Source organism: Chelmon rostratus, chromosome 7, assembly GCF_017976325.1.
Source record: "Chelmon rostratus isolate fCheRos1 chromosome 7, fCheRos1.pri, whole genome shotgun sequence".
Lineage (NCBI taxonomy): Eukaryota > Metazoa > Chordata > Actinopteri > Chaetodontiformes > Chaetodontidae > Chelmon > Chelmon rostratus.
Window position 1 is genome coordinate 20,220,897 of NC_055664.1, and position 17,270 is coordinate 20,238,166.

The 17,270-nt window shown below is 41.1% G+C and overlaps 2 protein-coding genes across 4 annotated transcripts; one reads left to right on the top strand and one right to left on the bottom strand.

Moving 5' to 3' along the window:
* The first annotated feature begins 1,332 nt into the window (after nt 1-1,332).
* Nucleotides 1,333-3,558, top strand: pih1d2 (PIH1 domain containing 2). Its single transcript, XM_041941369.1, has 5 exons — nt 1,333-1,515; nt 2,407-2,533; nt 2,634-2,864; nt 3,002-3,273; nt 3,424-3,558. Exons 1-5 carry the CDS (start codon nt 1,333-1,335, stop codon nt 3,556-3,558), a joined length of 948 nt encoding a protein of 315 aa, XP_041797303.1.
* A 428-nt stretch (nt 3,559-3,986) lies between these two features.
* Nucleotides 3,987-15,849, bottom strand: dixdc1a (DIX domain containing 1a). Of its 3 annotated transcripts, none has more exons than XM_041941084.1 (16): nt 15,626-15,849; nt 15,334-15,512; nt 11,165-11,322; nt 10,899-11,044; nt 8,603-8,692; nt 8,326-8,379; nt 8,175-8,225; nt 7,834-7,938; nt 7,647-7,700; nt 7,462-7,554; nt 6,566-6,643; nt 5,685-5,846; nt 5,495-5,561; nt 5,193-5,301; nt 4,826-4,934; nt 3,987-4,575 (listed from the first exon to the last, which is right to left on the bottom strand). In XM_041941084.1, exons 2-16 carry the CDS (start codon nt 15,354-15,356, stop codon nt 4,492-4,494), a joined length of 1,383 nt encoding a protein of 460 aa, XP_041797018.1. In that variant the 5' UTR covers nt 15,357-15,512; nt 15,626-15,849; the 3' UTR covers nt 3,987-4,491. The 3 variants fall into 3 exon arrangements, with proteins under 3 accessions (XP_041797018.1, XP_041797017.1, XP_041797016.1); XM_041941083.1 differs by having other exon boundaries at nt 7,462-7,551; nt 11,165-11,369; XM_041941082.1 differs by having other exon boundaries at nt 11,165-11,369.
* Nucleotides 15,850-17,270: the final 1,421 nt, after the last annotated feature.

The window sequence follows — 17,270 nt, forward strand, 5'->3', positions numbered from 1 at the left end:
AAAACGTGTCAGGATATTACATACATGTGAACACCTAGACTAGAGTAGGAACTACTATTACTGACAACTAACTTCTATTTCATTCTCTATTAATTTGCTGATTATTCATTTTATTGATTAATCAAATATTCATTGCCAAGAAAATGGAGAAGAAAAAAAAGCCAATTTCCCAGAACTCAAGGCGAGATATTCAGTATTCTATCATCTGAGAGAAAGAAAAAGTAACAAATCCTTCTTTCCTTTCCTGAAAAGCAGGAACCAGCAAGCGTTTGGCATCTTGGCTTAAAAAATGAATGACAGACTATGAAACAGATAAATTTCCCTTCAACAAATGATTGCAGCTCTAAACTAGAGCATGAAACAGTATGTGAAGTATGAAATGACTGCAACTTGACTAACAGTAAGATGCTGCATACACAGCAAATAATGCATCAATACTAAAGATAATCCAATAATAAAACACTGACAGTGGTCATTCAGCTGGCTCATGAGTAGTTTGACTTTTGATTGTACATTTTCCTGATAGTGCTTCTGTTATTCTGCTTAAGTCACTTTTTGAATGCAGGGCTTTTACTTAGAACGGTGAATGGTAAATGCCACAAAACAGCAGAAATAAGCCATTATCACGATTCTTACATTATCAGCAACAGGAAACTGCACATTTGAAAATAAAGTGTGTGTGTGTGTGTGTGTGTATATATATATATATAGAAAGTAAAGTTTTTACATTGCTAATAATAACTGTTTCTCTTTGCAGAGCTACTGAGGAGGGTTCATGGAGCACAAGCAGAGGATGCTACTGATATTACTGTTTGAGACATTTGGAAATTATAGTTATTATTTTTACTTTAAATGTCTGTTAAATACTGTACACATAAAGACTGACTGGAGACATCAAATGCATTTTTACGTTATATTTTTCATGTACTGGAGATAAATTATGCCCCTTATTAAACTGTCCAGTGTGATAATTGAACTGCAGCTCTGGTTTTCACTGCCAGGTGGCATCTGTGTAACGCCCCCCCCCCCCCTCATCTAGTTTCCATAGCAACTGACAACATAAGCTAAGATAGCGTTAGTTGTTGGTACAATTAGACAGAAATTGACTAGTTTATGTTTGCGTGATATTGCTCTATATTTCGGAATATTTAGAGCCTCTTTCAACGGCAACGCTGTAACGTTGGACTAGCTGGTTTTCTAACTTAAACCCACAAGCTTCAGCATTTCTCTAGTTATCATAGTTTTCTTCTCAGACAGCTTTAAGTTAACCGAGCTAACTAGCTAGCAGCTAGTGTTTGCTAGCTAACGCCAAGGAACGACAGTCACCCTAAGATGTTCCCCACTGGCAGTACAGAGGATGTTTTAAGGCAGGTCAACCAGGTTTGGTCCATGCTGGATGATCTTTCTCAAAATGACCCTGCAGCGTACCGCACCTTCATTGAGAAACAGATGAAGGATGGAGCAGAATTCAATGCGCCACCTGAGGTCGACTCTTGTTTGTGTACTGAAATAGTGGTAAGTTAAGTACGCCGGTGGCAGCGGCTTTATAAGTGGTAACTAGTTAACTTTGCTTAGCTATCAAGCCCGCATAAACGTTTTCCATTACAAACATTTTACTTTACCTGTAAACGTGGGAAACACAGGTGCGTGTCATCAAAGATGGCGCCGTCCCATTCAGGTAAGTAGGTTCAACATAGGTGTTGTACCAAAATGTGTGACCCTTCACATGTTGTGACCCAAACGAGAGACATACTTAAAAATCTGTGACTCAAAAGACAGTGAAGGCACCGTGTTGCTCGCAACAAAATAAAAAGCAGGTGATTTAGACACAGAGTCTGGCGGGTCACAGAGTCAGTTCGTGTCATTGGTACGAAAATGAAACGCAGCCATTACTGATGACGTTAAAACTAAGCTGCCCCCCCCCCTTTTTTTTTTTTTATGAAGCGCAGACGTCCACTGTGACAAAACTCTGCTTTTGATTGGAGTATTGTCTACCCGTCAGTCTCCTCAGCTACATCTAAATATAATTTAAATTCTTAATTAATTTGCAAAATATTTTCTTGATTTATTCATTTAGTCAGTAAAATGTAAGCAAATCGTGAAAAAAGACCATCACAAGCTCCCAAAGACCATTGTAACATCTCTAAATGTCTGGCTCTGTCCTCTGTGTTTAAAACCTGAACATACCCAGAAAATATTCATTTTTGAGAGGCTGAAATGTTTGCTTATACATTTACTGAAATAATGGATTATTAATATTGTTGTCAGTTGTCTACCCCTTAATACAAAATGTCTGACTTTTGCTACAAATACTTAAGCAGCCACACCTGTTTCCATTTATAGGTCAGAGATAGGGTGTGCTTTGACTTTCTTTTTTGACAGATGGTACATCTGTGTCCTCAACAGGAGCCCAAGAAAGGGTCACTGTACATCAACATTTGCAGCTGGAAACGCGTGCCTGCACCTCAGGATCCCAGCAGGCCTTTACCTGTGTGTGCAGGAAAACTGGAAACAGACACAAATGAAGGTCAAGGTAAAAGACAAAGCTGTGCTGCATCACGAGCGACAGAATTGGCCTTTGTGTTACATCATGTAAACAAGACAGTTAATAAATTGTTGTTGTTCCTGCGCAGGTTGGTACACAGTGTTGGATGTGGCATTAAACCCTGCAGTGCTACAGGACAACGAGGAAGACAAAACAGAGGTCTATATGCTGGCCCTGAGCTTTGTCCAGCAGCAGCATGGGATGAGGGTATCTCAGCAGTACACTGTCGTCAGCTGCAGCCCAAAAAGTAGCCCAGATGACTTGTACCGCCGCCTTGGTTTTCAGCAGAGGCCCAACACCTCCAAACAGCCAGACACAGGTAGAGTAATAAGTCTTATACCCCGACAAGCTGCTACATGCCCTTTATGTTGGAGCTATTTTCTTTTGCTGCTGTGGGTGTATCATCTTTCACCTTCTACCACTGTTTCTAGTAATCTACAGTGTTCATTTTTACAGACAGTCAGACCCCAGCCGCCCTCCTGCAGCAGATCTCCTCTCTACGCTCAGAGAAACAAGACGAGGACACAGCCCAAATTATCTGTAGACCTGCGGAGCACAAAAAGAAGGATTTGATCCAGGTTATCTCCACCACATTTGTGCAGCCTCAGAAGCCAGAGTACCAGCTTGAGGTGAAGACTGATACAGCAGGAGTTCCTCACAGCATGGAGCTGACAGTGGAGCTGCCAAAGGTTTGCTTCATGTCAGACTGCCAGCTGAGAATCTCCAAGGTTAGCGGTTACACACTCCTTTGAACAGTTATAATGAACCACTTTAGAATCCAGTGTGTGTTGGTGCGTAGTTGGATGTCATAAAAAATACATAATTGGCCCCTTTCTACTTTTTTTGAGTCTTACGGGGAATCTTATTTTTCTCTGCAGGACGATGTCTTACTGGAAGTGGAGGATGTGTACTATTTACTTTTGGAATTTCCAAAAACTGTAAATGAAGACACTGCATCTGCCATCTTTAACAAGAAGAAGCGAAGGCTTACTTTGAGAGTAGATGTTTTCTGACCCTGAATGAAGAAACAAATATGCACAGAGGTGATCAGTCCTGCTGGAAATGGGCTGAAGGAACTCCTGACACTGAGAATACCTCAAAGTAAATAACCAAAGCAAACTAAATTCCTGCCATGCAATCTGAAATGCTGTGTGAACACATTGTACTATGCAGGGACTCAAAACTTCAGCTAACAACCAGTTCCCCTGTAAACAGATCCTTTCCCAAAAGGATGTTTTACTGAAACAAATATGCTGCTGTGTGGGTTCACCTGCAGCAGCAAATGTAATTCTTAATCCAAAAAAAAAAATTAATTGACTTTAATGACCATCTGTGTGGTTTGTTTATTAATGTGGGGGTGTATGAGTGGAGGTGTGTAATGGCTAGGAGCTGGTGTACAGTGTCATTACCATACCAATAATTGATAACAAAATGATCCATGCAATAATTCATGTTTATTAAAACATCAAAATTGATGCAGAACAACAACATCACTATTTGGCAATCTGGAACATGTGAAAAATGTCAGTAAACACTTTTAAGGTTTGCATATTATGCAGTGAGTACAGCTTTTCAGAGCACAGCTTGTAACATGTTAGTTATTGTAAATCACGTTGACTTTCTTTTATAATTCAGTTCAGTTTCAAGTATCACATTACTGACCTTTAATCTGTAGTCCCGTATGTTAATTTATCAGCTGCAAACAGTGTCTAATATTAATTCCTTGAAAAAAAAAAAAAAAGCTGGTACCCTAATGTCAATTCAAGTTCTCCGTATGAAACATTCGCTTTCAAAACATGGTTTATATCGAAATGGCATTGTATCTGCTGGTCCCAGTTAATCGATTTATAACTTTTCTCTATTATGGCATCACAAGTATTTTCAGTGGAATCCTGGTCCAGTGGGAACAACTGAGGTTTGTAGTGGTGATCTCTGGTTTTTCAGCTCTACCTCCTCTCTCCGTGGTCCTCCTCCACCCACGCAACAATCTTCCCTTCCCAGCCGGGCACGACTGCTCCGTCCTGGAACACCTGCACAGCCAACATGTGGCATTTACATATCCAAGAAACACTCACACAATGCATAAATAGGATAGAAAGTGCAAATGCCTACTCTGTGTAATCAGATTCCCTTGGATGGAAATCAGTCCTGCAGTGTTTTGAAGTATAGCACCGCCACGGCTATTATTAGAATATCTTACTCTATAACTGACATTTCATATTTGCCTGCTGGAGCTGATGTGAAAAGAAGCAGGGCCTGTAATTTTACTCCCACGCCTACCTCCTCTTTCACTGTGCCGAACTCTGGGTCGAGGGCCTTGAAGTGGTATCTGAAACTGCCTTGTCTGTCCACAGCAGCCTTGAAGTCTCGCAGTGTCACCTCACCCAGCCTGCAAGAGCACACTGTCGGTCATGATCTATGCTCACAGACACCCACACAGACATTAAGCTCGTCTAGGATAAACATTTAACCAGCGCAGATACCGACATTCTATACGCAGCTGTGGTTGTGCTTGAATTAAGCCATGTGTCCTCAGTGCGCAGCTCTAACCCAAACAGCAATTTGCTTAAAAATCATGCACACTACAGTGGGGGAACAAACAATAACGCTGTTATATAAACCCACCATAAAGTGTTTTTATTTTCACCTTTTTGGGATGTTAATCAGAAACGGAGTGAGGGAGCGATCGGTGAAGTAGAGCACTTTAGTGGAGACGGCGGTGTCCAATCCAGGGCTGCTGTGTGAGTGGGCCATTTCTGGAAATAATTACAAAAACAGCAGACTGTTTTTCACAACCAGGGTATAAAATGGCTCTGGCCTCACAGACGATAATGCCCCCTCCACATACAGCAGCGTAATTGAACAGCACAGTCTGATTTAACAGGCAGAGTTTGAGATGTTCCAGAGGATGACAAACCCTGAACAAAACAAAGATTCTGTTTGTCTCACTTGAGCTCGGTGGCCAGGAGTCACGGTCTGTCGAGTTTGCTCTGCGTCCCGGTGATCTGAATTCCTCCTAGAAGAAGGAGCAATTACTCATGGTAAACAGTCGAACGCCGTTTGCTGTTGACTCATCATTCACCAGGTGACAGATGTGTTGCTACTGTGAAACTGTGTGTGTGTGAGAGTGCACGTGTACCCCTCTGTCCTGTCTGCGCTGGGTGTCCAAAGAGTGTAATCGGTCCATGAGACTGGACACACCCTGCTCCAGGGTGTCCAGGGTGTGATGTTGGGGGTCGTGGCCAGAAAAGCTGTCCCTCAAACTACGTAGTGCCTCCCTGACCAGCTGCAGCTCTTCCCCCTTGTGAAAAATTAAGTCTTGATACTCAGACAGTTTCCGAAAATAGTAGTTTTGTTTTTCATACTAATGCAAGAGGCATGGAAGCCCACTCCCACCAAGAAACGAAAGAAATGCATAAAAAGTTGTCATGATAAGTAAGTCAAAATTATGAGATACTAAGTCGAAAATATGACTCACTAATTATAATACTCAGCATAGTACATAAATTTGAATTAGTAAGTCAAAGGTTTGACTTAATGTCACAATTTTGACCTCATTCCTGATAATTCTGATAAAGGATCTCTCAGTTTTTGCTGTGCATCTACCAATTACGGCGTTCTGGCCTAAATCAAAATTTGAACATACTCATTATCTTGATTTATGTCATAATTCTGACGTACTATTTCATAATTCTGTCCCCGTACATCACAGTTTTGGTGTAGTATCTCATCATTTTTAATTTATATCTAATAATTGTGACTTAGCACCCCAAGTCGAAATTTTGACCCATTTATCTCATAATTCTGACCTACTAGGTCATAATTTGAATTCATCCCTTAATTTTGACCAAGTCAACATTTTGACGTATTTTCTCATAATTGTGATTTACTGTTTGTATTTTTCATCTTTGTCATGCACAATCTTTGTTTCTTTTCCCACCACGACAAGCCATCGAAGTCAAAACAATAAAAAGCGATTGATAGTATTTATTAAAAACTCAAATGAAAGAGAATACGTACCGGTGCGCTGTGCTGGAACGCTGTAGGAGATGTCGAAGCCACTGAGTTACTGTAACCACCGCTTTCACCCCGAAATGGCTGCAAAATGCAAAACAATACATGTAAATACGTAAATAAGGCAGGGTGGTTTTCATCATTTAGAGGACGAGGCTGCTGATATTCTATAATTATGTTGTATTAACAGCCATGATCAGACCTGCGGAGCCAAAGCCTGACCTCGCTTATTCCTCCATGGTACAAGCATCAATTGTCGTCCAAAGACTATTCTAAACACATCAATGAGCGACTGAATGACATGGTTCCTCATTATGATAAACATAGGCTCTGTGGTTTATTGCGTCAATCCCACACACACACACACACACACACACACGCAAATGTGAATTAATCCAAAGTAGTCCTTAACTAGCGCACTACTTACTCTTGTTTGAGTAAATTTTTGTTAAAAACTGCAGTGACCAGCTGTTTTAGAAAATTACAGGGCCTTTGTGACCCCTTTTCTAAGATTACAAGTTGAGTAGGAACCAATGGGCGTTGAGCAGAGCACCACTGAGAGGGTGGGGTCATTGGAAAGAACTGAGGAACTGAGCAACACGTTGCTAGTTGAGATCTCTTCTACCACCAGACTTGTCCTTTAAATCTCTTATTAAAATGTACTTTTACCTTAAAGAGTTTGATTGGCAACAGGTGATAGTATCATGACTGGGTATGAAAGCAGCATCGTTGAAAGGCTCAGTCGTTTGTGAAACACATGATTGTATAAAGGATATCGCTACATGGGCTCGGAACACTTCGTAAAACCATTGTCAGTAAACACAGCATCCCAACTCTTTTGGGATCGGGGTTGCACATCCAAACGTATTGTTGAAATACTTGAAACAAATCATGATCCCTACCCGTCCGAGGCTGACTTCATGTGCTTTATATTGAGCTTCATCGAGCTTCTGCTGCTGCTGCTGCAGTATCCTGTCCTTCCTCCCAAGTTGCTGCTTTTGAGGCAAGAAAGATGGATGACATAAGTCTGTGTATACATGTATGTGTCCAACGAATGCACTTAAGTATAATTAATAAAAGACGTTACCTCATATTCAGCGAGTAATTTGCTCCGTTCACTCAACTTGTGTTTAAGCTCTGCCTGCAAACAGGTATACAGTATCAGCATGACATGACACACGAGTGCTACATTGCTCTCACGTAAAGCTGCATCCACGCCGGTCAAGAAGGTCAAATATTTTATCATGTCAAATGGAAATCATCGCTTGTCTCACATTTTCCCCTTCCAGCTGATCTTTGGCCATGTTGCACCTCAGTAGCTCCTGCTTGAGCTGCAGCACAGCGTCCTCCTGCACTGCCAGTCGCTGCTGCAGAGCATCCTAATGAGCAAGAGGGGGAGATCAAAGAAGCATCCAGAAAAAGACCTGAATACAGATCCACCTGTCTCGTCGACAGCATGCACGCACCTCTAAACTTCAGTATCTTTACAAAGGAATGAAAGAATACAGATTGTGTGCGATAGAAACTAGAGTCGTGACTTTGAAACAGATTGAATTATATCCTTTAATCCCTTTTAATTCACACACAATAAACAAAATTAGAGTAAGAGGTTTACCTTGATGGCCTGAAGGTGGCGTGCCTCCTGTTTGTGTCTCATGAGTTCCCTCTGAGAGTCACACAAATGAACAGAGACATTTAGAGAAAAGGACTCTTTGCTTGTAAGGCAGCTCATCTAAATTAAACCTAATTACATTTCCTTACTGTACCTTGAGATCAAGGGCTTCCTCTGTGCTTTGGTCCAGACGACTGCGGATTAGGACCTTCAAAGAGAGAGGGCGAGCAGCGTAATTAGAGAATGGAAAAATGTCAGAACGTATGACAGCAGGCTAGCAGATCAGAGATTCAATTGCGCTCTACAGTAGCCACACTCGAGCGGAGCGATGGCGGCAGACATCACCACAACAGAAGGGCTGACACCGACACTTCACACAGAGTGGCGAGCAAGTGCTGTTTTCTCGAGTTAGCAGAGAGAGGGCACTGTACCAGCTGCTGTTCAGCGTTGGCCCGGTTATCTCCGAAGCTCACAGATCCGTCCTGGTCCTCCTCGGGGAGGGAGCCGTGGAGCAGCAAAGCCTGAGGACAAAAACACACACAAGGACACGCAGTGTGAGAGCCTGAAAACAGTCATATTAAATATACATGCCAGAGAAGGCAGATTTATTTTATGTATTTGCGTGTGTAAATATAGCAGTTTGGGATTTTAATACTCAGCCACAAAACAAGTTTCCCATTTCAGCAAATAAAGCCAGTGAATTAAACTGAATTGAGCTGCATCAAATTTAAATCAAATTGAAAATAGCACAAACATATACAGTACACATCTACATATTGCATTATTCATTAGCTTGTTAAAATATTAATTACCTCTTTTCAATAACTACTGAATATTTACTAATGTCAGAGGTCGGGAACCAGCTCCAAAAAAATCACAAGCATGTGTTAACCACTTTGGATGCCGGAAAAGACAAATGGAAAGACAGAAGCATAAATGTTGCTTTAGTTTTGGACATGTACGCACTGACAGCATGGGCTGTGAAGTGGACAGGAGGGGTTACTTGTGTAATTTGTGTTGACTTGTAGCTGCACCACCAACATGGCAAAATATAGTTGAATACATGGAATTACTCCAATATATTATAATGACTTATTTCTTCATATTTAGATATATACTGCATGAAGAAAATATGGCAAATATATTGAATATATACAGTAATAAAATCACCATATATCTTTATCTAGACTTACATATATTAACATACATTTTACCTGTAAGCAGCATCACCACTATTTACAGTAAAGTTTATGGTAATGTTTTTGTAATAAATGCACCATGTGCGAGTGTAAGTTAGTACTTTCCACTGATTAATTCTGTATTTTGCAGTATTTTGCAAATATTAAACGTCAAAAATACTGTATATTATTAAGTGAATGCAATATCTTAGATTCTCACTGCATTAGAGGCATCTGGATCAATCATTACTATTACTGACATGACTTTGCATAAATGTATTAAAGGATAACTTTCGTTTTTTACAACCTGGACTTTATTTGTAGCATTAAATACGACCATTTAGACACCCAGACAACTGTGGTGGCATTTGGAGTCGTTTTGAAGAAATTAGCCACAGAAGAGCGGTAAGGACGTCCATCGTAAACAAAGTCATCGTCCACCACCTCAGATTCGGAAAAATATTCATCCATTTTGTGAAAAATAACAGTCGCAAACTACAGCTAAACTAGCCGACCGCCGCAGAGTTAGCCGTGTTGTAGCTGGTTGCTCGCAGCGCGCGGCGCTCGAAAATGACGTCATCCACGTCAGAAGTAGTTGTCTAGAGACACTGAATGTTGATAACATGCCACCACGGGCTCAGAGGGGAATAGCGCCAGCATATCATAACAAAATATTGGAATATGAACAGGTTTCGCAGCAGATTATGCGTATATAGAGGCTACGCACGGGTGCCCCAATTACTCGCATTATACGGATATACGCGCCGCTCTTCTGTGGCTAATTTCTTCAAAACGACTCCAAATGCCACCACAGTTGTCTGGGTGTCTAAATGGTCGTATTTAATGCTACAAATAAAGTCCAGGTTGTAAAAAACGAAAGTTATCCTTTAATACTGAACCATCTGCATATTGATTTTAAGTGGAAGAACAGAGGTTAGATTGTCAGTCTGATCAGCTCTTGGAGAAATTATCAATAGTGTCACTAATACTTATCAGCATGCATATTAGTAGCATACTGTTTTTCCTCAACGACCTACTAATCACAGCTTATCGATAGTAAATAAGTGCTTTATAATGACTAAAAAAGAGCCACTATGCTACTAATATGCATGCTAATAAACAACTGCTATAAATAATGAATATGAGTATCTAAATATTAAGTGTGAGCATAGTGTCAAATTAAATTGGGCTAATAGAGGTCTGCTTAGGTCTGCTGATCCTCAAGGGCCTTGATGGAGCCCAAGGAACTGAACTGCAACTTCAACAGGGATGTTTCAACGGAGCTATAAATTCTAGAGTGAATCAGGTGCTAAATAATAAATATCGCCTTTTTGTTTTCACTTCGTTATTTGAATCAATATTTTTTTAAATCTTTTTACTAATATTTAAATTGCTGAACAACATCTGGAACTCTGTGGAACCAGGCGACTGCATGCTATATTTGAGCTGCTGCCTTCCTCTGGAGCATCTGCAGCCTGTGTGCCCTCTGTCCATGTGTTCATAGCAGTGGTGCAGTTTGTTTTTGAAGTGTTTTATCACCAGGACTTACCTGTAGGCGGAACACCATCCTCCTGGCCTCCTGCATCTCCTTCTCCAGCTGCTCCTGGTGGGCATCCAGCTGCTCCTCCCACGACTTCTCTTCCTCCTGCCCATCGTGCCCGAGGGAGGGACACAATCCACACAGAGACACCTCCTCTGAAAGGAAGAGAGGCACAGCAAACATGAGAGAAGGGAGCTCTTTTTTTTTTTTTTTTTTTTGCAGGGATTCTTTGCATCGCAACTTGCTCTACAAGAGTTGATGTGCAGCCAACCAACCTGTGACAGATTTCTTCTCTGTCAGCTCAGATTTGTCATCCCGAGGTTCCCCCTGGTCCTCAGACTGATCATGGACTGCCTCTTCTTTAGGGGTGTCAGTGGACTGGGTGATAACATACTCCTCTTTGGGAGAGTGAGCAGGGCTGGCTGAGCTGAGACTGGAACAGATGGTGGGCACAGGCAGGAATGAGTGTGTTTGCGTCTCCTGCCAAATGAATGGCAATAAATAAACCTAGCGACATAAAATAGACATATACACTTAAATAACTCCCCAAGGAGCACAGAAATGTGAATTAATCCCATCTGGGCTAAATATTTTAAGCCATATCCGTTTTAAACACGTAGTGCCCATAGGAATACAGAGTATCACAGGCTATTTAACAAATAACAAAATGAGTGAAAACACACCACTGATTGAAACCTGGACACAAAACACACAGTGGGAGCAGGAATGCGTGCAACTCATCGTTCCCACAGGAAATTCCTTTCATAGTTTGCTCCCCCTTTGGCCATAATTTCAAAACATAATCCCGGTATGGTTTCTGAATGGCTGGTTTTTTGTGCAGCTTGTATGAATATGCATTTGTGCTCTCTGAGAGGATCTCCAGCAGCCTGGGGTGCAGGCCGGCTGTCATCTTCACTCTTCTGTGTTTGTAGAAATGGGATACAGCTAGTGTGACCTGTGACCTATGGCATTATGCATGGTCCTTTAACAGGGAATTCCTTCTTTTTCCCTCTGTGTCTGCATGGGAAAACGGGCGTACGTCTGCAGAAACAGATCTAAACTCTATACCAGAGAAGGGAGGGAGAAAAGCCTCACAGTTCTTCACCCTGCTCCTGAGGCCAAAAAACAGAAGGAAAAAAAAAATAACTGTGGACTAAAACTGTTTACAAACCAAAGAATGTCCCGAGGGATTGTATTTGCAGAGTTAAGCACATTCTCCCCATACATATGCAGCAAGATTTAGATTGTAGTCAATGAGATTTTCTGCTTATCTAATAGCATTACTCAGCTTGAGCAAAAATCACAACAGACAGCAAACAGAAAGATTTGTATTATCTGTCACTTCTGAGGTCACAGCCTCTTTATGGATTAATTGTGCGACGATTTATAAGAATGTGCTCCTGAATTCTGTCTGTCACACCAAACAAGTCATGATTGTGGCTTTGTGACGCTGTACTTAGGCACAACACTGAGCTAAATGCTAATCACAGCATGCTAAATGCTTCAAATGACAATGCTAACAGGGCAGCACCTGACGATTATATTCACTGTTGATTACTTTCTCAATTGATCGATTAGTATGGCCAATAAAACGTCAATCAGCTGTTCCCAAAGCTCAAACTGACTCACCTCTAAATGCTGACATGCTGATGTCTAGCTGGTATATATTCCTCCGATGTCAGACTGTACAGTCCAATGTATATCTATTATATGCAATAACCTCTATTCTTCTCTGATTAAAAACATCCAAATCCACTACTGCAGGGCAAAAGTCACTGATGCAGCTCTTGTGCATCTTTATGCATTTGTTCCCTCGGCCCTCCCTCCCTCCTTCCCCTCGCTCCCTTCTGCTCGGTCGCAAAAGTTTAAACTTTTACAGTTGCACATTTTTTGCTCAGTTTGTTCTTATTTGTTCTTATCTGATTATAAACATCCAGATCCACTACTGCAGGAAAAAGGTCACTTAAACTCTTACAGTTTTGTTTTTTTTTATTTTTTACTGTTATTCTTTTGCTCCGTTGTTGCTTATTTGCACCTTGTTCTTGTTTTTCCTATTGTTCTTATTATCAGCACCCTTATTGTTCTTATTTTGCATCTTATTGTTCCTTATTGTTCTTATTTGCACCTCCATTTGCTGTTTGCACCCCCCCCCCACCCTTGTGTGTTCCAAAGAGCTTCTGTATGATTGATTTTCTCCATTGTGAGATCAATAAAGTCTGATCTAATCTAATCTATAATGTTTACCATGTTCACCAGTTACTTTAGCAAGTTAGCATGGTAACATCTGTGAATTAGCCCTGAGGTATAGCTAAGGGTGATGGGAATGTTTTGCAGGTATTTGGTCATTAAGCAAAGTATTGGACTGCAACACGAAAAGTTCAGGGTTCACCAAAGTTATTTCAGTTTATCGTGAATGTGTGTGCAAACTGCCATAAGAAGAGGAGTTCAGTCAAAAGCAGGAATGGCAGCCTCAAGGCGGCGCTAAGGTAAAGTCTGAGGATCGTCATCATCAGTCATTACGATTAATCATCTGTGCAGTATAGATATGTGCAGGCTACATCTCAGGGCAATATTTAATAGCTGCTGAGATATTTGAGTCTGGATCAAAGTGGTGAACCAACCAACATTACCATCCTGCTGTTAGCGTGGCTAAAAGAAAAGTATAAACTAAGAACTACTAAGAAATAAACTAAACCTTTAGGAGAGTTCAGTCACATGAAAAACGTGTGGCGACCTCCCCACACTGACTTTGGATGATTTGGTCCGCCCAGCTCCTCAGAGAGAGTAATTGCGCCGGGTCCCATAAAAGACATGAAGTGCGCGTCTTATCAGATGCTGCTGTGATTATCCCTGAGTGTTTCTGCAGGGGATCAAAGCAGCTGCCTCCAACTAATCGTGTCACTGCAGATGATGACATTTAGGAGATGCCTTCTATCATTGTCTCAGGCTGCAGCCGCTCAATGAACAAATTCATTTTTTAGATGCTGATCTGTTGCACCGAAAGAACACAAAACATGCACACAGATTTGAAACATACGGGTTAAGCCAAAGATTAAATGCTGGGATTTGCAAGAGATGAGCTTCAGATTAACGTCATTTGATCAGCAGTGGTGGAAAGTTACTAAGTACATTTACTCCAGTACTGTACTTCCGTGCAATTTTGAGGGAGTATTTCTATGTTATGCTACACATTATACATACACTGCTACTTCACTAGTTTTCACAGCAAGATTTTTTACTTTTTACACCACTGCATTGCTCTGACAGCTGGATTTACTGGTTAGTTTTCAAATTAAGATTTTACATTAAAAAACATGTGATACTACAAGATTAAGCAAGTGCTTCCAGTGAAAACAGCTCCGGGCTGCTTGTCATGTTGCAGATGTCTTTGGATTGTTAGCATTTCCACTAAAGAGAGATTTACCCTCTAAACTTCTCAGATGGTTTCACTGCAATACATTTTTGAGTACTAGAAAGGTAGAGTTCAGGTTAAATTATCCAACATTTCTCAAAATATCAAAGATTAGAGAGAAGTCCTAAAAATTAATACGCATTTATGCAGCAGCAACTTTGCTTTTTTCTTCTTTTCTCTCCCATTATCTCAGAACGCCTCAGACCTTTATGTGACCCTTTAGAGAGGGCTGATCTCGGGTTGTGAACTGCCAAACTGTATATAAAGTGTTTAAGACTATCTCTGTTTCTAAAAGGCTGCTTACACATTGATGCACCAGTGTTAAAAATTTAATAATGTTACATAAATCACTTAATACTTCTGTACTATTGCTTAAGTAAGATTTGAATGCAGATTTTACTTGTGATGGAATATTTTTTTACATTATAATTTGGTACTTTTACTTAAGAATCCATCAGCGGTGATCAGCATGAAAACTCTAAACTTCATCCAGTCTGTAGGCTTTTATTTAGAAGTTCGTTTTAAAGGATTAGTTTGAGAGCAGCCTAAAGTTTGTTTGTTTGTTGGTTACTGTACCAAATCTAGGAACAGATGATGGCTTTTAAAAATATCCTCACAGCCCAGAAGTGAGCCTTATTTAACTGTATAACACACAAAAATAAACATCTTGTATTTATCATTCTAATAAAACTTTAAATAGAAAATCGGCATCCAAATCATGAGATGGAAGAGGCGGTAGACTGTGGTTGCTAGGCAATGGCAGCTTAGCTGACACACACACACACACACAGGGACACACCCACATCCACTGCACTGTAAACACAGAACAATAACCTGCACAGTCAGGGTATCAAAGTCATGTTACTGTGATGAAATGCATTTCTAACCCTGACACACACCCTGATCATACTGATTCATGTATATACAGCAGTCTCCTGAATTCCGGCCTGATGTGTCTCTGCTCCTGATGCGCTGATGCAAAGCAGCCTGGATAGACATAGCGTTAAAATGCTCATAAATAACAGCTCTTACCATTTCATCTGTTTGGCTCCCATGCTGGTGTTTATAGGCTTAACCTCCCAAACAGCCGCAGCCCTGCATCTGGGTGATGCTCTGCTTCTCAGTCAGGACCATAGCCCAAACACAACCAGAGGCAGGAGGGAGGGGAACAGCCCTGAAAGCAGCAACCAGAGGAGTCTCCACGTCGCACACTGTGTTCAATCAGAAATAACAGCATGTTCAAATCCTCTCCAGCAGCATACTCCTGAAACATAAAGCTCCAAAATCCTAATCAAAAGCCCTGAACCCCTCCCCTAAATCATACCCGGGCTCAGTCCTCGCTGGCAGAGACAGACACAGACAGAGCGAGAGAGGATTGGTGCTCAGCAACACCAGCGGCTGGAGTCTGCCTGGTTTCTCATTGCACTCGCCTTGTGCCTGAGCTCACCCGCTCCCATTCACGAACACAATGTTTTTTGTTCCTTGCCGACAAGAACTGATGCAGCTCTTGTGCATCTTTTTCGCCCGTTTTGCATTTACTCCCTCGGCCCTCCCTCCCTCCTTCCCCTCGCTCCCTTCTGCTCGGTCGCACTGGCTTTGTATCGTCCCTTCCTTCTTTCAGCAAGCAGGGATGTCAGACATGGCTCTGTTTGGGTGTGTTTACCCTCCCCCCTCTCCCTCGTTCCTCCTCCCTCCTTTCTACACTGCTCTCTCCTTTCACGAGGAGGAGGAGGAGGAGGAGGGAGATTTTTCTCCTTCTCTTCCTCAGCTTTTTGAGTACTGTATGTCACTGCGGCTAAAACAAGAAGCAGCGTATAGACTGAAGAAGACAAAGAGAAATCACAGCAACACACCGCACAAGCCGAAACATGTGAGAGGTTAATGATACATTTACAGAGCCTGAGGAAGTGTGTGGTTAGTTGGAAATAAACAAACAGAAAATGGTATTTATGGAATGCAAACATTTTCACGTTGTTCGCTGTTGTGGGCTGTAGGCCGTGAACATCATTTCCACTGCGAATGTGACAGGAAGCCTTTAAAATAACATGAGTTCTGCAGGGAAAAGCCCTGCAACAGAAGAGGCATCAGACTAAACCAAAATGTAAAAAGTGACAGATTTTTAATTTGAGCAGCAGGCAAACAGAAACAAAAGGTTTTCTGTGACATGTGCCTCCACTGTTAAGCACCCTGCTGAAAGGCGTTTTGGCGGCGCACTCTGTCATTAAGCTGCTCGAAATGTTGCTGGTGTCATCAGCAAGAATGTGAAATGGGTCTCCACGTGGCTGCTTGCTGCTCTGCCTGGAACAAAATGACAGTGTCTTAAATTCAGTATGAGCACCATCTACACCAGCTCCAATGTGCTGCTTTACTATCGGGGGGTAACGCAGAGCCATGAGAGGGTGTGCAGGCCAGCAGACTGATGCAGCATCGCACTTTACTGCAGTAAAGCTGCAAAAGTATTGGCATCAACATGTACATAAAGTACAAAAAGTATCCATTAGAAAGGCTCATTTCACAATATTGCACAAATTCTAACTATAATTATTGTGTAAGCATCACTTTAATGTTGTAGCTGGTAAACACAGGGCTAATTTGACTACTTTTTATACTGCTGGTTAGTTTTATCTGTGATGACACATCAGAATTTATTTGTTGGTCATATTTTATGTTAATAATCTGCAAAAGTAATAAGTATTAAAAGCTTGTTTAGTGTCACAATATAATGGTCAAAAAAATATGATTATTATATTGATATTGCAGTTATTACCATGGAATAAGTATCGTTGAATTTTCTTAAGTGTGAATTCAAATCCTGACGTTTTCAATATTATAACAACATTAATGGTAATCAGTAATACTCCTCACATGAGAGTCATATTTTGATAGAAACTTGAAATAAGTCACACTGTGGACACTAATAATAATTCATGATCAGAATAATTTAAAAAAATCTGGTCTATCTACAGGGG

Bases quoted from the DNA above. Each gene is read 5' to 3' on its own strand.
- dixdc1a (XM_041941082.1), bottom strand. The intron at 8,380-8,602 runs GTACAGTGCCCT...CTCTCTTTGAAG, and splicing joins CCAACGCTGAACAGCAGCTG to GTCCTAATCCGCAGTCGTCT. The intron at 6,644-7,461 runs GTAGGGATCATG...TGCATTTTGCAG, and splicing joins ATGAAGTCAGCCTCGGACGG to CCATTTCGGGGTGAAAGCGG.
- pih1d2 (XM_041941369.1), top strand. From the start codon at position 1,333: ATGTTCCCCACTGGCAGTACAGAGGATGTTTTAAGGCAGGTCAACCAG. The intron at 1,516-2,406 runs GTAAGTTAAGTA...TGTCCTCAACAG, and splicing joins GTTTGTGTACTGAAATAGTG to GAGCCCAAGAAAGGGTCACT. The intron at 3,274-3,423 runs GTTAGCGGTTAC...TTTTCTCTGCAG, and splicing joins GCCAGCTGAGAATCTCCAAG to GACGATGTCTTACTGGAAGT.